General features: G+C 38.2%; 1 protein-coding gene across 1 annotated transcript in view; it reads right to left on the bottom strand.

Annotated features, from left to right (window-relative positions):
• The window catches only part of cubn (cubilin (intrinsic factor-cobalamin receptor)), a 219,538-nt gene that overhangs the window by 189,100 nt on the left and 12,236 nt on the right, over window positions 1-18,202 (bottom strand). The window contains exons 7-13 of the mRNA XM_072378302.1: window positions 17,266-17,392; window positions 15,506-15,674; window positions 13,922-14,053; window positions 11,291-11,386; window positions 10,918-11,042; window positions 4,464-4,656; window positions 3,392-3,510 (exon numbers count right to left, since the gene is read on the bottom strand). Of these exons, the coding sequence (XP_072234403.1) occupies window positions 3,392-3,510; window positions 4,464-4,656; window positions 10,918-11,042; window positions 11,291-11,386; window positions 13,922-14,053; window positions 15,506-15,674; window positions 17,266-17,392 (961 nt within the window). The remainder of the gene's footprint in view (window positions 1-3,391; window positions 3,511-4,463; window positions 4,657-10,917; window positions 11,043-11,290; window positions 11,387-13,921; window positions 14,054-15,505; window positions 15,675-17,265; window positions 17,393-18,202) is intronic.

The following is an 18,202-nucleotide window of genomic DNA, read 5'->3' on the forward strand; positions in this document are numbered from 1 at the left end:
AGGAAAAAGCAACTGCCGGAAATTACGTTCTGAGCGGACCAATCACAGCCCTTGTGGTCCACGTCAACTCGACGTGTAGCTGGGATTTTTTGGAGGTGCACGTTGACGCAGTAGCTACGCTGTCGAAATGACGGAGAAGTATAAACTATGCTTTACTGGTGGGGTTTTCTCCTTCTTTTGTACAGTTTTTAGCCCTGCACTTCTGGTCGTGGGTCTTCACCATTTTGTGTGCATGGGACATGTATGAGGTGAGATGAAGTGACATGACTGGGATGCCCCTACTCTTCCTGAATTGCTAGCCTCATTGCCAGTAAGCCTATCCGCACAAAATACCTTGTTCCTAACTTGTCATTGTCGCCTTACTACTTTTTTTTGCTCTTTTTTGTAAATTAATATATTTGCAGTGGAAAATGGAATCCCGTCTCTTGGTGCTTAAGGGAGCGAATCTGAGTGTCTTAACTGTGAATGAGACTAACCTAAATGAACATTCCCTTGGGTGCAATTCCCAGGGTTGCGTTGTCAGACTTCTTCCTATTTTGCTGGGTCAAACTCTTTGTCCCTGAGCATAACCATACTTAATACCACAAATAATGTAACACAAAACCTGTTACTGTTGGCATGATTCAACTTTGAACAGCAGAGACGTGTGATCCTTTTTTTTCTGGATTTCCTTGAACCATACTTTTTGTAGTTCTGTTTTTAATTTGATTTTTTTCTAAGGTAAAACAGCAGTTTAATTCTTCAGTGGTAAGTTTGGTTGTAATTATGGAGGAAGAGTTAAGAGAACTCCAGGAGTTAGTAGTGCAGCTGAAAACTAATAATGAGAGGCTGTGCCAGGTTCATGTAGCCCCCCGTCCTGACCCTAATGTTGCACTTTGTGCTTCGTCTGCACAGTCCCCTCAGTTAATTCTGCTCAAATGCCTGAGATGGGTGAGATACATGAACTGTTGAGATGCCAGCAAGAGCAGCTTATTCGAAGCATTGCTCTTCTGCAGAGCTCTAACCAGTGCAGTCGGTCTGTGTACTTTCTGGTCCTGTGATATGCAGACGCTGTCAGCAACCTGGTCACATCCCTAGGGAAAGTGATGAGTATGTGTGTCTCCTCATTTCCGTCCATCTTTACATATTCAACCTTTCTTTGAAAAAGATTTTGTGCTGCATCTTTAACCAAATCTTGGAAAGTTTTGTCTTCAAGTAGGTTTGTATTTAATGTCCAGTATCCTCTTATCCTGTCGTTTTTTGTTTTTTTTATTTATTCTCAACTAAAAGTATTAATCTTTGGACCTGATGAAGGGGGGCAGCATTGGGACTTTCGGCTATATATTCCAGACAACTTGAAGATGTTAACCACAAATAACATAATAAAAAGGCTATTCATTAACTATTAACAATTCCTCCCTTAAGAAAACAAATTGGGAATTTTGTATATTTCTTTGTTTAGTTTCTGTCATTAAGGTCATCATTAAAGTCTCCACCTACAATCATATGTGTGTCTCCATATATATCTTGTAAATACCAATATATGGAACATATTTGTAAAAACCTTTTTTACCAGGGCTTTACTGTTATAAACATACAATTGAAACTGAATACAAATACAACACAAATTGAGTGAGTTGTCTTGTTTAACAACAATAATAATCCAGTTGCCATCTTCAAAGTACAATGTTCTGAAATATCTCCCATGAATTTGTTGGAAAGTACTGCAACACAAGCAGAGTGATGAGCTTGTGCCTTTTCCATTCCTTATTCAGCAACTTTGTCGGCATCATGGCTGTGCCATATAATTTTTTTCCCCCAATTTGGTCACATGGTTGTTATTTCCTTGTTTGGTTGAACAGCTTTAAGTTCAAGTATCAATGGTAATGTTTTGCATTTTCAAGCTTTTACTCAGAAACGCATCAAACCATGTTTGTATTTTCTCATTTGTAGTTTTCATCCGTACGTCAATCCCTTTAACACTTCTTTCATTGCCTCAATATTTGCTGTGTTGGGGCATTTCTTTTTGCTCTAAGGATGTGAATTGCTGTGTTAGCTTTGATTGAATTAGTGTTTAATTGAACATTGAGCATTGAACACAATTTCATCTTGTTTTGATTGAGCAAAGTTTTGGGAGGGCTCAGACTTGAAACAGGAGACTCAGGTAGAGGTGAACATAAATAAGTCATATTTTCATTCTCAACATCCATTAGGAGATTGCCTTTGCTGTCATTTTCTGGTTTAAGCATGTTTGTTTCTCTCAAAAAGGTTAGTATGTATCAGATTAGTTTGCTTAACATCAAAATTGTAGATGCTGTATATTCTTTAAAAAAAACAAACTTTGTTGTTCTTGAAACAGATGGTTTACCTTGGCCATCATCTTTCCAACCCCTGGTAGGCATGTTAAATCTAAAGTAAACTGCATTAAAGCTCACTTATTTCCATGATTTTCAGAAATGTGTTTTTTTGTAAGACCATTGGCAATAACTGCTCAGTTTATTGATGATGCTGAATAGCAAGTCATGATTTTTCATAAGAGACTATTTAAACATCAAAGCTTATTTGCATGTTTATAATAGTGATATGGCTATAGTCTCTCGAATGGTTGATGCTGATGTAGAATGGGATTATCTCATATCCACTTTTCTGATCATTAGTGATAAGCACACTCCTTTTAGAAGTTTTAAGATTAACACTAAAGACCATCCTTGGTTTGCTGAAATTATTCATACATGTTAAATGAAAGCCTGAATCATTCTGCTTTATTGTGGAAGCAAGTTTAATCCTCATCAGGTTTTTGTCTATTTTTAGTCTAAGCCTCTCTTCAAGTGTCATCCCTAGTAGTTGGAAATCAGCTCAGGATTTTTCAGCTGTGTTGACTTGTCAAGGCTTAGCTTTATACACAGTGAAATGGCATAGATATTACTTTTTGACTCTTTAGGATGGCCCACTCTAAAGCAGAAAAAAATGCATGTTTATTAATTCTTGCCTTCTATTATATCACAGCTTTTATTCACATCAACACTTAAATAATCCTTTGGTGCACTCAGAGCAAGGCAAAACTACTTTGGCTTTCTCAATTTCTCATTCATGTCATGAGTTTCAAAACACTTATTACATTGCAAAAAAGGGTTTCAAGAACTGCCTTGTAAGAAACGTGTGATTCAGTTTTTTGACTGGAAGTGAAATGTGTCGGATTTTTTTACTGCTCGTGTCATGTTAGTGTCACTCAATGAGACCTTCCTAGTAAAATGAAAACACAAAATCAAATGTAGTATTTTATCCATTAAGAGTGCTTCTACAGAAATGTGTTTTGTGAACTGAAAAGTTGAAACATAGTGATTGCATAGCACTGAGACTAGAGAAAGATCACTCCTTCACCACAAGTAGAGAGATAATAACTGCTACTGACCTTATTTGCATCAGTGGTGATCACCCACACACAGCTGACCTGGTGATCATATTGATCGTGACCTGGGGTGTTTGGATAACTGAAAGAACCCGCAGGGCCTGTCAGATAGCCTCCACACTCTGCAACACAGATCCAGACATAGTCAATAGATTTTCACACAAATAATATGTAATACTGGAAAACAAAAATGAAAGTGTCTACCAGTATTAAGTGTGTCCTCTCATAAGTTTATGACCAAAAAAAACCCTTCAAAGTTTATACATCTTAATTAAGCATGTGTCATCAAATCCCGAACATCACTGGTTAAAAGAATAAATGCCAATGTATTTCTGTCACTCTCATGTAACAGAAATGTCCATTACTGTGATCAGTATGTAGTAAAAACAGAACCTTGGGTGTGAAAACATTAGAGGCTATATTTTTGACATGTTAGCACACTGTATCCTCATGTTGTTTGGCAATGGCTTGCTCAATCTATAGAATATTATGCCTAACTTTCTGTAGCTTAGTTTTTGGAAACATTAGTCTTGTCTTCATGTATTTCTGTCCGTAGGAGTGTCATCTGTTTTATGTGCCATTGAAATACTGCAGAGTTCAGTATGTGTGTTTGTTAAGGGCTAATGCAATGCCATGCCCTAAAGCGGTATTAACTGATGTAAAACTGTAAAAATTATTGTGAACATCACAAACTTTCAAAACATGGATATTAAGGTCCTTGGGAATTGCTTTGTATTCTTTGGACTTTTGAATTTGAATTAATTGAGTGCTAATAATGATGTTGATGTCATTATTTTTATTTCACTTTATGAATGACAGTGTTGTCTACATGTTTTATAGTGAGTCTTTCTCTTTATTTGTTTTTATACTTTGACCTATTGTCACAGGGGTAACAATTATTCTAAAATGGACACTATGAAATAGATTGAAATTAAGATGTTACATCTTACTTTTTTATAGATTTATAAGATTCCTATCTCTTTTTCCTCCAAGATTATATAGATTCTACTCCTTGGTTCTATGTCCTTGCAGTTTTTCACCACCTCTCCCCAATATCTTCTTGTATTGTTAGTACCTTGCTGTGGGGTCTGACAAAGTAAGCCAGTCCACTGGGACGTGCAGGTGCATGCAAATCCATTAATGCCATCAGTGCAGGTTCCTCCATTTTGACAAGGGTTGCTTGTGCATTCATTGATATTCTGGTCACAGTTAGGTCCTTGCCAGCCAGAGTTGCAGTTGCAGATGTAGCCAGGAGCTGAGGTAGTGCTCTGTGATAGCAACACACAAGCATTCAGACCTGATTCTTATGATTAAGCTGAAACCTATTACCAGAACTTACTATGAGTTCTAAAACCTATGCTGTTATGGTACCCATGTTAAAATAACATTTTGCTATGCTAACATCTGAAGTCAGAGTAAATCCATTCAGAGATTTGTATGTACAATTGTTATATGTATTAGATTATTATTTCATTAATACATAGTTTCTTAAAACATATTAAAAGAGGAAGAACTATGTTGTATTGAATTTTACTGTTAAAGAAATGTTGTTAATAACTCGATTCATAGTTGCTGTAAGCCTACCTGTTTCCTCTGCACCAATACAAAATTATTTTTGGCCTCCTGAATGTCAAATATTTAAAACTCACTGAAGTCTTTTGTCATAAATGGTTTTATTATGAAGAAAGGATCTGGATGTTTTCATGGTCACTCGGACGAGGTTGTCTCCAGTTGACACTGTTGTCCCTATTGAAATGAGTCCTCCTAATTTTTTCATTTGTCTGAATCTCCTGGAAAAGTAGCTGGTCTAGCTGTCGTCCATGAGCTTGATATTAGATCCCATCCTACTACATTTTGGTAGCTTTACTTGTTGTCTGAATTTCTTAATTACAGTCTGTCTACCTTACTATGCATTTATCAATTGTTATACTTAAATATAACAGGGCACTTAGACTATTTGGTTTAGCCCCCAAACTCTCTTAAGCATCTGAATATACCTGTCAACAACAATAAAGCTGATGGAGGAGTGAGACGAGTTTTTGATAGCTCTGACAACTGTCTTTATCTAGGTTGACCAGATGTCCATTTTTTTTTTTGAGAGCTGAAAATTCCTTCCAGCTGGGATTTCAACATTGTCTGGGATTTTGCTTTATCTCTGCCTAAAATATGTTTACATTTGATTCGTGTTGTATTTCACTCACCATACTCGCTGATTGGAAGTGAGCAGTGGAGGGGCTGTAATGATCTTCATCTGGTGACACTAAATTTAGCCTTATGAGAAATATAAGAGCATTGATCAGTCTTTTACCTGTTCTCTCCCTCACTTCACACTTTTCTGATCCAAATGTTTCTCTCTCTCTGTTTCTTTCCCTGCATTGGCATTATCTTGAGAGGTTCACTGATGTTAACAGGGATAGTTTCCCACTGGCCTTTGTGTCTTTACAGTCATGAAAATAATCAGTAACGCTGTCTAATTGCACTATTGCCCGACGCATCACAGACTTAGCCCAGGATTTTGAATGTCAGCGTATTGACAGAGTGAAGAAAGGGAAATACAGTTAGATAAATCCACATCTTGTCAGATAAAGTTTTGAAGAAAAACTTCATAAGGATATGTTGTTTTACTTCCTGCTGGAGGAAAAGCGCACAAATGAGCACATTTTCAAAAATAACTTCACAGTAAACTGAAAGAAGAAGGGCTGTGTTGGGAGGAGTATATTGGCGTATGTACAGATGAAGTGGGAGAGTTGTTAAGGGAAAAAAGCCTGAAAGCGAGTCTTGAAGGTGGTGCCTCATGTAAATTTTCCACATTGTATTATACACAGACAAGTTCTTGCAAGCAAAACACTTGATCCAGACCCAAAAAGTGTTCTTGAGACTACAATAAAAATAGTCAACTACTATGTGTTCTGCCATTTGAGCTGCGGAACGAGGTACATTATTTCTGATGGAACATGCAGCTCAACATCCCAGCTCGATGACGACCTCACTGATCCTGACTGTTTAACAAGGTTAGCGTATTTGAAAAACTTAATGGGCTGAATTTGTCTTTGCAAGGTGAAAACGCAGGCATTACGTCTTTGAATGATAAAATCTACCCATTCAGGAGGAACTTGGTACGCTTTCATGGAGGAAAATTAAATCGGCATTCACACAGTGAAAATGTCCATCACTACCCACCTAAAATCCCTCCATGAAAACTTTCATTTGAAGTATTTCCCCAAGGAAGCAGCTCCACAAAAATATATCAGGGTACGTTTACGTCCAACTTGGAGGACGCATTGGTCGAACTTTCAGGCAACAGAACTTTAAGGACGGCGTTTAATTACGTGATCCTGCCTGTGTTCTGGATTTCAGTTGAAAGGGAAAACCCACAGCTCCAAGGGTGTCATGGACATAGTGTTGCAGTTTGGGTATACATGCATTTGTGACCTCCTTACCCTGTCTGCCTACCTGTAAGTTGCTTTGAATAAAGGCATCTTCCAAATGCATAAACATAAACTTACTACAACTCACGTATGAATATTGAGTTGACTGATGTGTTTTGCTACATGTCAGCATTAGTAGTTGTTAAGCTTAAGTCGTTGTTGCCATGCCTATGGATGAATGCGCCTAATAGTACATGTATGTAGTATAGTAAATGTATGCCTGAGCTTGATGTTTCATATGCTACCTCTGGGGGTCGCAAGTTTCTTGCACTGTTAATTTTGGGGTCTTGGGCTGAAAGGTTTGGAACCCCCTGCTATAGAGAATTACTATCATTGGTTGATCGCCTTCTCTCTTCAAACATGCAATTGGTTAGCACTGTGATGAGCACCTGTTTCTCTATTTACAACACCATCGCAACAGCATCTGCAGCTAGAAAATGCTGACATGTAAATTTAAGGAAAATTTATGGACAAATTAGAAAAAAAATACCCATGTTTTCATCTTGGTCATGATGCATGGGAAGCTCAGGGCATGACATGCAAAGCAATGGCCAGCTTATTCATTTTCTTATTTCAGTCTTTATTTCAGACATTTTGTTTTTTCAATATATCTTTCTATTGTTATTGCTTTATAAAGGGACAATCATTGAATAGAGAGAATTGACAGTTGGCCAAAAGTTATCTTCTTAGAGTACACTAAAGCACCACACTTAAAGTGGACTGAATGCCACAGCAAGCTTTTCTTTTTTTTTTTTGTTTTATGTTGCGGAAAATAGCCAATACAGATTCAATGGATAAGTTCAGTGTAAAGTAGGCCTATTTGGCTATATGTTCTTAAAGGCCAATGAAGCTCATTATCTTACTGTAGAACCCTTGACTGTGGACACATTTGTATGCATTGCAATGGTCATGGTGCCACATGCATACTCTATATCTACCCAGTACACCACCTACCCACCGACAGAGATGAACAATGTCAGAAAATGGAAAATTTAGATTTAAAAAAATGAAAATACATAATAATTTGCCAAAATACAGGCTAAATCCATTGCTAGAGACTAGTTCACCCAGATTAGATGGTTTTGTACCAAACAGAAACTCCACCTTCAATCTCAGACGCAGGCTAATTAATCTCATAGACTATTCTAAGATCAACAACTTGGAAACCACAATCATCTCTCTAGATGCAGACAGAGCATTTGATAGAGTTAACTGGAAATTCTTATTTGCAGCTTTAAAGAAATTCAAGTTTGGGTCATCCTTCATCAACTGGATAAGAATACTATATAGTTCTCCAAATGCATGTGTCAGGACAAATGATCAAACTTCTCCAAACTTCAGTCTGCAGCGGGGCACCAGACGAGGTTGCCCATTTTCCCCCACTTTTTGCCATTTTATTGAACCTCTAGCAGCTGCCATCAGACAAAAATAAAGATATTAAAGGCACTCAGTTAAAAAATGTTGAGCATAAAATTAGCCTTAATGCTGACAATGTATTACTTTTCCTCCAGAATTCACAGATCTCTATAAATAAATTCCCATAAATACAGCACTTTCTGACTTACTCTATTAACTGGTCTAAGACCACAGTTCTGCCCATTAACTGTAGTTTACAGAATATGGCCACTACCACATTACAGTCTCTCTTGGGCCTCTGATGCATCCACAGGGTGGTGGGGTGGGGTGGAGTGTGATGTGGGGGTGCTCTCCCCCTGTTGGGACTCCTTGGGTGGTCCTGGGGGGGATGGGTCTCAGACTCAGGCTGCTATGTTGCGAAAGTTGTGATTACATGTTTATGGTATGTCTTTAGTTTTTTTTGCAGGATTTGTAAGAGGGGCTCCCCAGGAAGGTGCTTTCATTGGTGTGCAGTGGCGCCCCAGATTTTGTCGCTGCAGGCTCTGGACCTAATGCACATTGAGCTCCCCTGCCCTATGGGGGCCATCCTATGGGATGGGAGTGCCAATTATTGTCACTGGCTTCTGTTTTCTGGTGATCATCTTTCACAAGATTTTGGGGGAATGCGTGTTCAGTTAGGATGTGGTGGATGGGGCCATCTAGGTGGTTCTCTTTGCTGTGCTCTGCAGCCACCTGCCCGTTAGTCTTAATTACACCTTAGACATTACAACATATCACACACTGACACAACACTCCCACACAAACAAACAACTTTACCGCAACGGCAAGAGAATTAAAATCTTTCCTAATTACACTCCGCTAAGCAAAGAGCATTATTCAACCGCTCCAGGACGCTACGGCGAGAAGTCCAACGTCAGGTATGGCCTACTTTACCCTGCAAGATTCCTGATTATACACTACAATGCAGACTTCCTTCACAGACCCTAAAAAAGCCAAGGAATTTGCCAAACGACTGTTTGCTTCAGGATCGTCAACACTGGAACAGGACAGTTAAATCATGGAACTCAGGAATAGTTTTTGTATTGTCATTGGCAAGCTTGCCTTGGTGGCTATCACTAGCAAAACAGGACATGCCAAGATTTGCCAAAACATACACACATAGCCTGTGTCTTATTACATGACGGTAAGAATATAAAGTCTACTAAAACATATAATCTGAGGGTTTCTACAGCCTTTATATCCTTTGTAAAACCTTTCAAAACCTTAAAAGGCCTTCCCAAAAAGTACATTTCAGACTTCCTGACTTGGTATGTTCCCTCCCAACTACTGAGTAACCACCACTAACTGGTACACCCTGGACAGGTCACCAGGCCATCACAGGGCCAACACAGAGACAAACGAGACAAAAAATCATGAATGTTCACAGTCACTCCTCGGATTAATTTAGAATCACCTATTAACCTAATGTACATGTTTCTGAATAGTGGGAGGAAGCCACAGAGAGAACCCATACATACGCAGGGAGAACACACACTTATTATTATTGTTATCATTATTATTATTCAACTAAACAATCTGGCAATGAACTAGCTAAATATTCTGCTGCCGTCACAGTAATACATAATCCCTGAATTTGGGCTGCTTACTGAAACTGCTGAGAATGCTTGAGAAGAAGAACAATTTGATATATTGTGTAAAAAGAAAAGTTGAAACAGGGAACTGCAAATGTTGGAGAAGCTGTACACTTGCTTGGATAATCAGTGGATTAAAACTGACACCTTTTACTGCAGTTGTTACAGACTATATGTGCATTTACTTGTTGGAATAGCAAAAATGATGTCTTCACAGATATACTTCAACCACAGTTTATCAAAGCTTGAGCAAACTGCCACTAGTGTGCTCACCCTGACAGCATCTCAGCAACATCATTTGTAGGAGATTCCCACGCCATGAAAGTTTAAGTTACAAAGTTAAAGAATGTTGGTAACATAGTTCACGGCTGGAGGATGACACAATTTTTTTTCATCTGCAATTTGTCTTTGTGATTGCACAACTAAGCGGTTTGGAACACTTTTGACTTTAAAACTAAATGTTTTATATTGGCAATAATTTTAGCAATTCACATTTGATTTAGTCACGAATAACATATGTTTCTGCGGTGTCACAAACTCATAATACAAATCTCTTTCTAATTTACTCTGACTTTAATCTTTGTGCTTGGGGTTTTTTCAAAATGTTTCAAAAAGTGCCAAACTTTCTTCTTTATAGTGAACTTTCATAAAATTGTTAATCCAAACTTCTGGTAATAAGACTAATGATAATAATTTAGATAAATTAGAATTGGATAATAATATAAATGTCACCCAGTGCCACATTGCTGTTTATGAGTGTCTTTTTGATAATATTTCAGGAGTAATGTTGGTTAAAGTAGCCTCACTTATGGTAAGGAACAATGTGGCATGTAAATTAGAATTAGAATTTTTGAACTGGAATTTTGAACTGGAAAGGGTTCTACGGTTCTATTGAACGACATCTTGCCAGAAAACATGATGCCTAGAAATTATATTCAATGTAAGGAGGATTTGGGGATTAAAAGTAATCTAACCAATATTCAAAGGAGTCACTGTCTTTCTGGCACTACACAGTTTAAGACTGTGAGGTTTATCTAAATATTCCCATGACCAGTGGGAGCAGGCATAAGTACATAAATCAGAGAAGACTCCACACACATGGTCACACACTTACCACACACTGTCCATTGACACAGGGATTGTTTGTCTGACAGATGTGGCTTGTCTGGGTGCAACCAGTTGGACCATAACCATTGCCTGTGTACCCAGGTGGACAGGTACATACAGGGAAGCTTGAACCTGGTGGTTTGATTTGAGCAAAAAAGAAACACTTCATCATGTTCACTTTTATACATATCATTCTTAAACTGCAACAATGCAGAAAAGGTTAGTAATTAATGTCTTAAATAATATATTTTTTTTTTAAAACCAAGTACGGCAAATAAAATTAATCAGACATTTCTCATTAGTACCTCATGTGCAATTGGCTAGAATCATCACTGCTTAAGTGGTACAGTTAGAAGTAAAGTCATGCATGTTCATTTTACCTGGGCTGGAGGAGCAAGTAGCTAATGCGTAACAGCCTCCATTGTTTGAGGAGCAGATATTAGTTTGTGTGCATATTTTTCCATCCCCCTCATAACCTGCACAAAGACAAGAACTGTTTGTGCATGTGCATATGAATGTATATATATACATACAGTAGACAGTCAAGCACAAAATTATTCTTACCCCTGGCAAATTTTGACTCAGTTACTTTTATTCAACCAGCAAGTTTTTTCTTGACTGGAAATGACACAGAAGATAATAAGACAATGTACAAGAGGCATCATTGTGGAAAATAATTTTCTCAGCTTTTATTTACATTTGAACAAAAAGTGGCATGTCCAAAATTATTTATACCCTTTGCAAACAGTCCACAACATTCCAAATTGTCTGAGCTGTTCTAAAGCATCCTAATTAGCCGGATTAATTGGGAACAGCTGTTTTATTCAACTCAACAGGTGAAAAAGGTTGCAGTTGGTTTGTGGACAGTCACGGCTAAGACAAAGGAGCTCACTGAGGACCTGCGGTTGTGCATTGTGGCTGCTCACAAGTCAGGAAAGGGCTTCAAGGCTATATCTAAATGTTTTCAAGTTCCAGTGGCTACAGTGCAAAGCATTACAGGAAAATACAAGACATTCTGCACTGTGGAAACTCTCAGAGGACATGGTTGGAAGCCAAAGGTGATACCTGTGCTGGCCAGGACGATAATGAGAGAGATGAAAAAGAATCCAAGGATTACCACCAAGGCCATCCTGGTGAATCTGGACTCTGCTGGTGACAACGTCTCAAGGCAGACAGTCCAACGGACACTGATCACTGCTGGGTTCCACGGATGCAGACCAAGGAGGATGCCACTTCTCCAGATAAGGCATATAAAAGCCCACTTGGCCTTTGCAAATGCCCATCTGGACAAAGAAGACTTCTGGTTTTATTGTCAGATGAAGCAAAAATGGAATTGTTTGGCCACAATGATGTGCCCTTCATTTGGCATGAAAAAAAGAGAAGCCTTCAACCCTAACAACACGCAAATGTTAAAGATACATACAGCTCCACTGCCCTGCCACCATTGGGCACGTCAGACCACAACCTAGTCCTGCTCTCTCCATTTTTCAAGCCTGTGGTTCAGTAACATCCAGCCACAGTGAGGAAATGGTCTCCTGAGGCCACAGAAACACTGAGTGGAGCGCTGGGGGCCATAGACTGGGATGCTCTGTATGAGCCACATGGTGAGGACATTGATGGTCTGACTGAAGGCCCTTTTCAACGAGAAGAAGAGGGCCTTTAGATCAGGGGACCGAACAGAACACACATGAGTACAAAGGGAGCTTAAGCACAGCAACAGGGAGAGCAAGAACAACTACAGGAGACAACTGGAGCACAAACTGGAGAACAAGAACATCATTGACGTATGGAGTGGGATGAGAAAGTACACCAGCTTCCAGAGGAGAGGTGGGGGTGCAGCTGTGGGGAATGAACGACGTGAACCCCAGAACCCTGAGGAACTCCATGACTTACTCTGGTGTGTGAAGAAGATTCTTCATTTACAAGAACAAACTGTAATCTATCAAATAAATATGACTTAAACCAGCCTTTTTACATTTCCTTTAATCCCAGTAACATGTTCAAGTCTTTGTAACAGAATGCTGTGATCGATCGTATCAAATGCAGCACTGAGATCCAACAGGATAAGCACAGATACAAGTCCACTATCAGAGGCTAAGAGGAGATCAGTGGTAACTTTCACCAATGCTGTTTATGTGCTATGATGCACTCTGAATCCTGACTGAAACTCTTCAAACAGATTCATTCTATGTAAATGATCACAAAGTTGAACTGCAACTATTTTTTCAAGAACTTTGGACATAAAAAAGGGAGATTGGATATAGGTCGATGATTAGCCAACACTTCTGAATCGAGTAGGTTTTTTAAGTAAAGGTTTAATTACAGCAACCTTAAAAGTCTGAGGTACATATCCTGTCAACAAAGACAGATTGATCAAATCCAATATGAAAGTGTCAATTAAGGGGAAAACCTCCTTGAACAGTCTGGTTGGGATTGGGTCTAAAATACAAGTGGATGGTTTAGAAGAGATGATTGCTGTTGTTAGCTCAGAGAGATCAACTGGGCAGAAGCTGTCTAAATATAAATCAGGTTCTAAAGATACTTCTAAAGCTGCTGCACTTGATGATACATCAGTGATAATAGTGGGAAGGATTCCATTAATCTTCTATCTAATTGAAACAATTTTATTGATAAAGAATCTCATGAAATCATCACTGCTGAGAGTTAAAGAGCTCAGACTCTTTGTCAGCCTGGCAACAGTGCTGAAAAGAAACCTGGGATTATTCTTATTCTCTTCTCAATGATGAATAATAAGCAGTTCTAGCTCTACGAAGGGTTTTCTTATACGTTATTAAACTATCTTTCCAGACTAATTGAGACTCTTCTAAATCAGAGTAACACCACTAATGTACATAAAAGCTGAGAAATATCATTTTCCACAATGATGCCTCACACATGTGTGCGTGTATGTATAGTATAAAGATGTATAGTCTAGAAATGTATAGTCTAGTATTGTAATAGAAATGGAAATGTATGGAACTTCAGTTGCATTTGTAACTTTTCAATCATACCTGGGGGACAGGGACCACAGTGAAAAGAACCCATAGTATTCAGGCATTGCACCACTGGAGTGGTGGAGCAGCCGCCATTATTTGTTAAGCATTCATCCACATCCCGACAGCTGTAGCCACTGCCTTGCCAACCTGAAACATAGTTGGAAAAATAAGATGAAATCTTTTCAATCTTTCGTAACTTATACTGTTGACTTCCTGTATATAAGATAATGCAGAACTCTTTATATTTAGATTATGTGATCACTTGCTAAAACTACAAAAAACAGGATCAGGCTTGATAGAGAATTGATTCCGAGTCTAGGTGTTCTTGTTTCCTTTGTTTTCTCATGGTTGATTGTGAGTTAAACCAGTTTCACAATCAAGAAGTATCGGATGGGTAGATAAAGGATGGGATGGATAAACTTTTAGCTATTTGAGTTAAGAAATTAAAAATTGTATCTTGGGATAAAATATCTATATATATTATCTAATTCTATTGATAATATTACTCCATCAGATGAATTGCACATGCTTACATTGAAAAACTTTATATGTGCTGCTGTAAACTTAGCAGTACTTTAAGATGATTAATGCCAAACTTTAACATGCTAATATTTCTTAAATAGTTTGTAATATCTCACATCCCATAATACAAAGGAAAACTGTTCCCAGTGAATATTAAATGAAAAATCCAGGATTTTTCAATCTCACTCCTTGTAAATGTGTTAAAATAATTGACAGGCACAAAATTCTTTGTTGTTGAACCAGTTTTAACCGGTAACCTATAATGGCAATAAATTGTCATTTTCCATCACATTGTGTTGCATGACTTGACTCATCTCAACAAGTTTAATTTATCTATCAATTTGATTTTTTTTTTTTTTTTATCATCTGCAATTATAATCAGCTAATTATGCCTTTGAAGGCAAATTGTCTGCATTGGAAAACAAAACAGAGAGCAAAGGAAACATGTGGATTTAAACCATGCAGGGTTGAGTCATGCTATGTCAAACTATACCAAGCAATGAAAAAAAGCCAAGGACACTTTTTGCAGAGCTTCCACAGAGAAGTTTTAATAATACGTGCTGAAGTGCTCAACTCTGCTAAAATTGAATGTGTAAACACAACACTTTGCAGACTACCATGTTTGTAATGAAGATTTTGAATAAGAGTACCAGTGCTGCAGATGGAATAGAGGTTATTGAAATTGTTCCATCCTATTGCACAAACAAAAAAGTCTATATATGTAGTCATCCATTCTTTGGATGTGAGATGCTTTGAGACACATACTAACGATATCTGAGCCTTACAGGCACAAAAACAAGCACTTTTATCATGTGGGGGAATGGCAGCTCTGTGTTACTACATAGCAGAATATGCAGTGTTAGTGATGAGTTAGTTGCTTAATTTTTTGTCAAACTCTTTTCACTCTCTTGATACAAGTATATTATAAAATAATTGTTTTAAGAAAAATTTTGCTTGCTCCAAATCTATTTTTTTCATTTCTTCATTTGACCAAGACTGCACCGGGTAAATCGGTCTCAATATTCAAAAGAATTAGTTAACTGGCTTAGCCAACTATGAGTTATGTTATTGAGTTACCGGAAGGACAGAGTCCACAGTAGAAAGAACCCTGAGTGTTGTAGCAGGAAACAAGAGGGTTGGTCGAACAGGGCTTGGTGGGTAGGTTGCACTCATCAACATCAGCCACACACGCTGGGTTCCCAGCTGGAGCCTCCCAGCCTATCTCGCAAATGCACTGGTAATTGGGCTGTTTATTGGAACAATATAGTGTGAAACACAGTAAAATATATTATATTTTCAAAAAGAAAACTAGTCTAGAATTTAATACCAGAAACACTGAAAAAGGTTGGGAGGTCTAGCATTTTCCATCTGAAATAATGAAAGACCTTCTGGAAAAATACTTGAACTTGATGATAGTGTTAGTCTCTCCAAAATTCCAATCAGTGCTTCTATATCTGTGGTAACTTTACACATATGCAAGTCACCTGTGCCGAGGGCATTGATGTTCGCCATACTATTGTAGATGCTGAATTTCGCTCCTTTCACTGACAATAGCTGAAATGTGGATTCCTCTGACCACAGAAACCCATTGAGGTAATCTTTTGTCCACAATGGTGTTCCTGTGCAGAGTTGATATTTGGTTTCCTCGTTATGAATTACAGTTTGAAGTTATACTGCTGGGTACAGTGGAAGACTGTGCCCAGCAGCATACTGCATTCTTTATGCTCTTTCTGTGTTCTCCTAAGCAGTAATGGCTTGTCCATTTTGTTTGCTAATGATCTGACATTCCACATCAGTATCGAAAGAAGACCCGGCCTGTTCTTTCTCCACCTGTTTATCTGTATTGATCTCGCCTAACAGCCACAGCGTTTCCTCTTCAAATTTTGGGTGATTTGCCATCTTTAGCTGACATTTGAAAAGCTCAATTAGCTGATCCCATTTGTAAATACTTGTGCATTGGCTGGGCAACTCATGATAACAGATGCTGAAAACTGTCAGAAATATGATGGGAATCCAGTCAAGCAGCACAACTTCCAAACCAGTGCAGAAATATTTTTCAAAAATGACTTTCTTTGAAGAAATAATGGCTTAGCAAAAATCACAAAAATACAAAGATATGTACACAAAATTATCAGAGGCACAGAAACTTGCTGACAACTTTGGTATGACCCATTCTAGAATCATCATAGATATTAAAAGTTTTTTCTTCTAAACTGATAAATGACAATCTTATGAAGTTTAGCACAACTGATGAGTCACAACTCACCTTTGCTTTAAAAGATGCTCCTTTACATCCAATCCTGACACCCTCACCTGTCACCAATTAATGTCTTGTTTATAGAATCTTACAGAGAAGAATCTTCTCTTTTGCTTCCCTCCCAACATTTTTGAGCATTTTGCTTACAACAAATTCTGTATTTCTTTACATTTTCTGAATACAGTGGAAAATACAGTTAAAAATTACAGATTTTGTTGCATTTTAGAAACCTTCCAAACCTTCTGAAAATTATAATAAAATGTTTTCAGGTCCAAATAGACAACAACCAAAACTAAACCTGAAACTCACAGCTGGACACATAAAGACTTATCTTCAGTAACAAGAAGAACAAAGAATTACTGTACTAATTGGAAAAAAATATATTGACAGACGTCCTCACCTCAATGCCAAAAACATGCAGATAACTAGATGCAAACTTTTTTTGAGATTATCAATTAATTTTCTAAAGTTAAGGTGGTGTCTCAAAAGGTAATAGATTGGTATTAGCATATGGCAATAGTATAATAGAAAACATTTGATTATTGAATAATATTAATAATAATAATAGATGACTAGTTACCTGTCCAGGTATAATCCGATCTGCGTCAATACATAAGCCATGTACACACAGGTCATGTCCTGCATTCCTACAATCATCATAACGTACGGTGCAGAGATTCCCGGACCATTCTGGGGAACAGTTACAACTGTACACAACAAGAAACAGAATTTGAAATATATGGTTGGTTGTAGGACTTTCTGGCATCAGCTGCCAGTAAGGACTTCCGTTAACTTCAGAATGAGTATAATGAATGTATGCAGCAGGGGCCAGCTGTAGCTCAGGAGGAAGAGCCTGCCAATCAGGAGGTCGGTGGTTCAATTCCAGGCCACACGTTGTAGTGGCAAGACACTGAACCCCACATTGCCTACTGATGCGTCAGTGTATTAATGTGTGTAAATGATTAGAAACAAAAAGCACTGTGTAGCATGCTGTATGAGTGCGAATGGGTGAATGTTATTGTGAAAAGTACTCTATAACAGAGAGACATTTTTTGGGTGCATAAATGTACTTTTATTAACCTTAAGGTAGAGGTAAAGGCTTAACTCTTGTTAGCTTATTTGAAACATAGACAGATTAGGGCATTGTCAGCAATAAGGATATTGCTCCAGTGTATTGTGTTGAAGGGGAACTTAGCTGAAAGGCAAAGCTTTTGATTTACTGGTCAATCTATGTTCCAACGCTCACATGTTGTCGTGAGATTTGGGTAGTGACTGAAAGAAGGAGATCACAGATACAAGTAGCTGAAATGAGTTTCCTTGGGAGGGTGGCTGGGCTTGGCCTTAGAGATAGCTTGAAGCTTGAAGAAGAGCTCTTGCTCCTCTGCATTGAAATGAGCCAGCTTGGGCATTAGGATAACTTAATTAGAATGCCTCCTGATCAGCTTCCTTTGGAGTTTTTTCAGCCAAATCAACCTGGGAGGGGGCCGAGGGGCAGACCCAGAACTTGCTGGGGATGA

The sequence above is a fragment of the Leuresthes tenuis genome, unplaced genomic scaffold (assembly GCF_036924035.1).
Source record: "Leuresthes tenuis unplaced genomic scaffold, fLeuTen1.0.hap1 SCAF_24, whole genome shotgun sequence".
Lineage (NCBI taxonomy): Eukaryota > Metazoa > Chordata > Actinopteri > Atheriniformes > Atherinopsidae > Leuresthes > Leuresthes tenuis.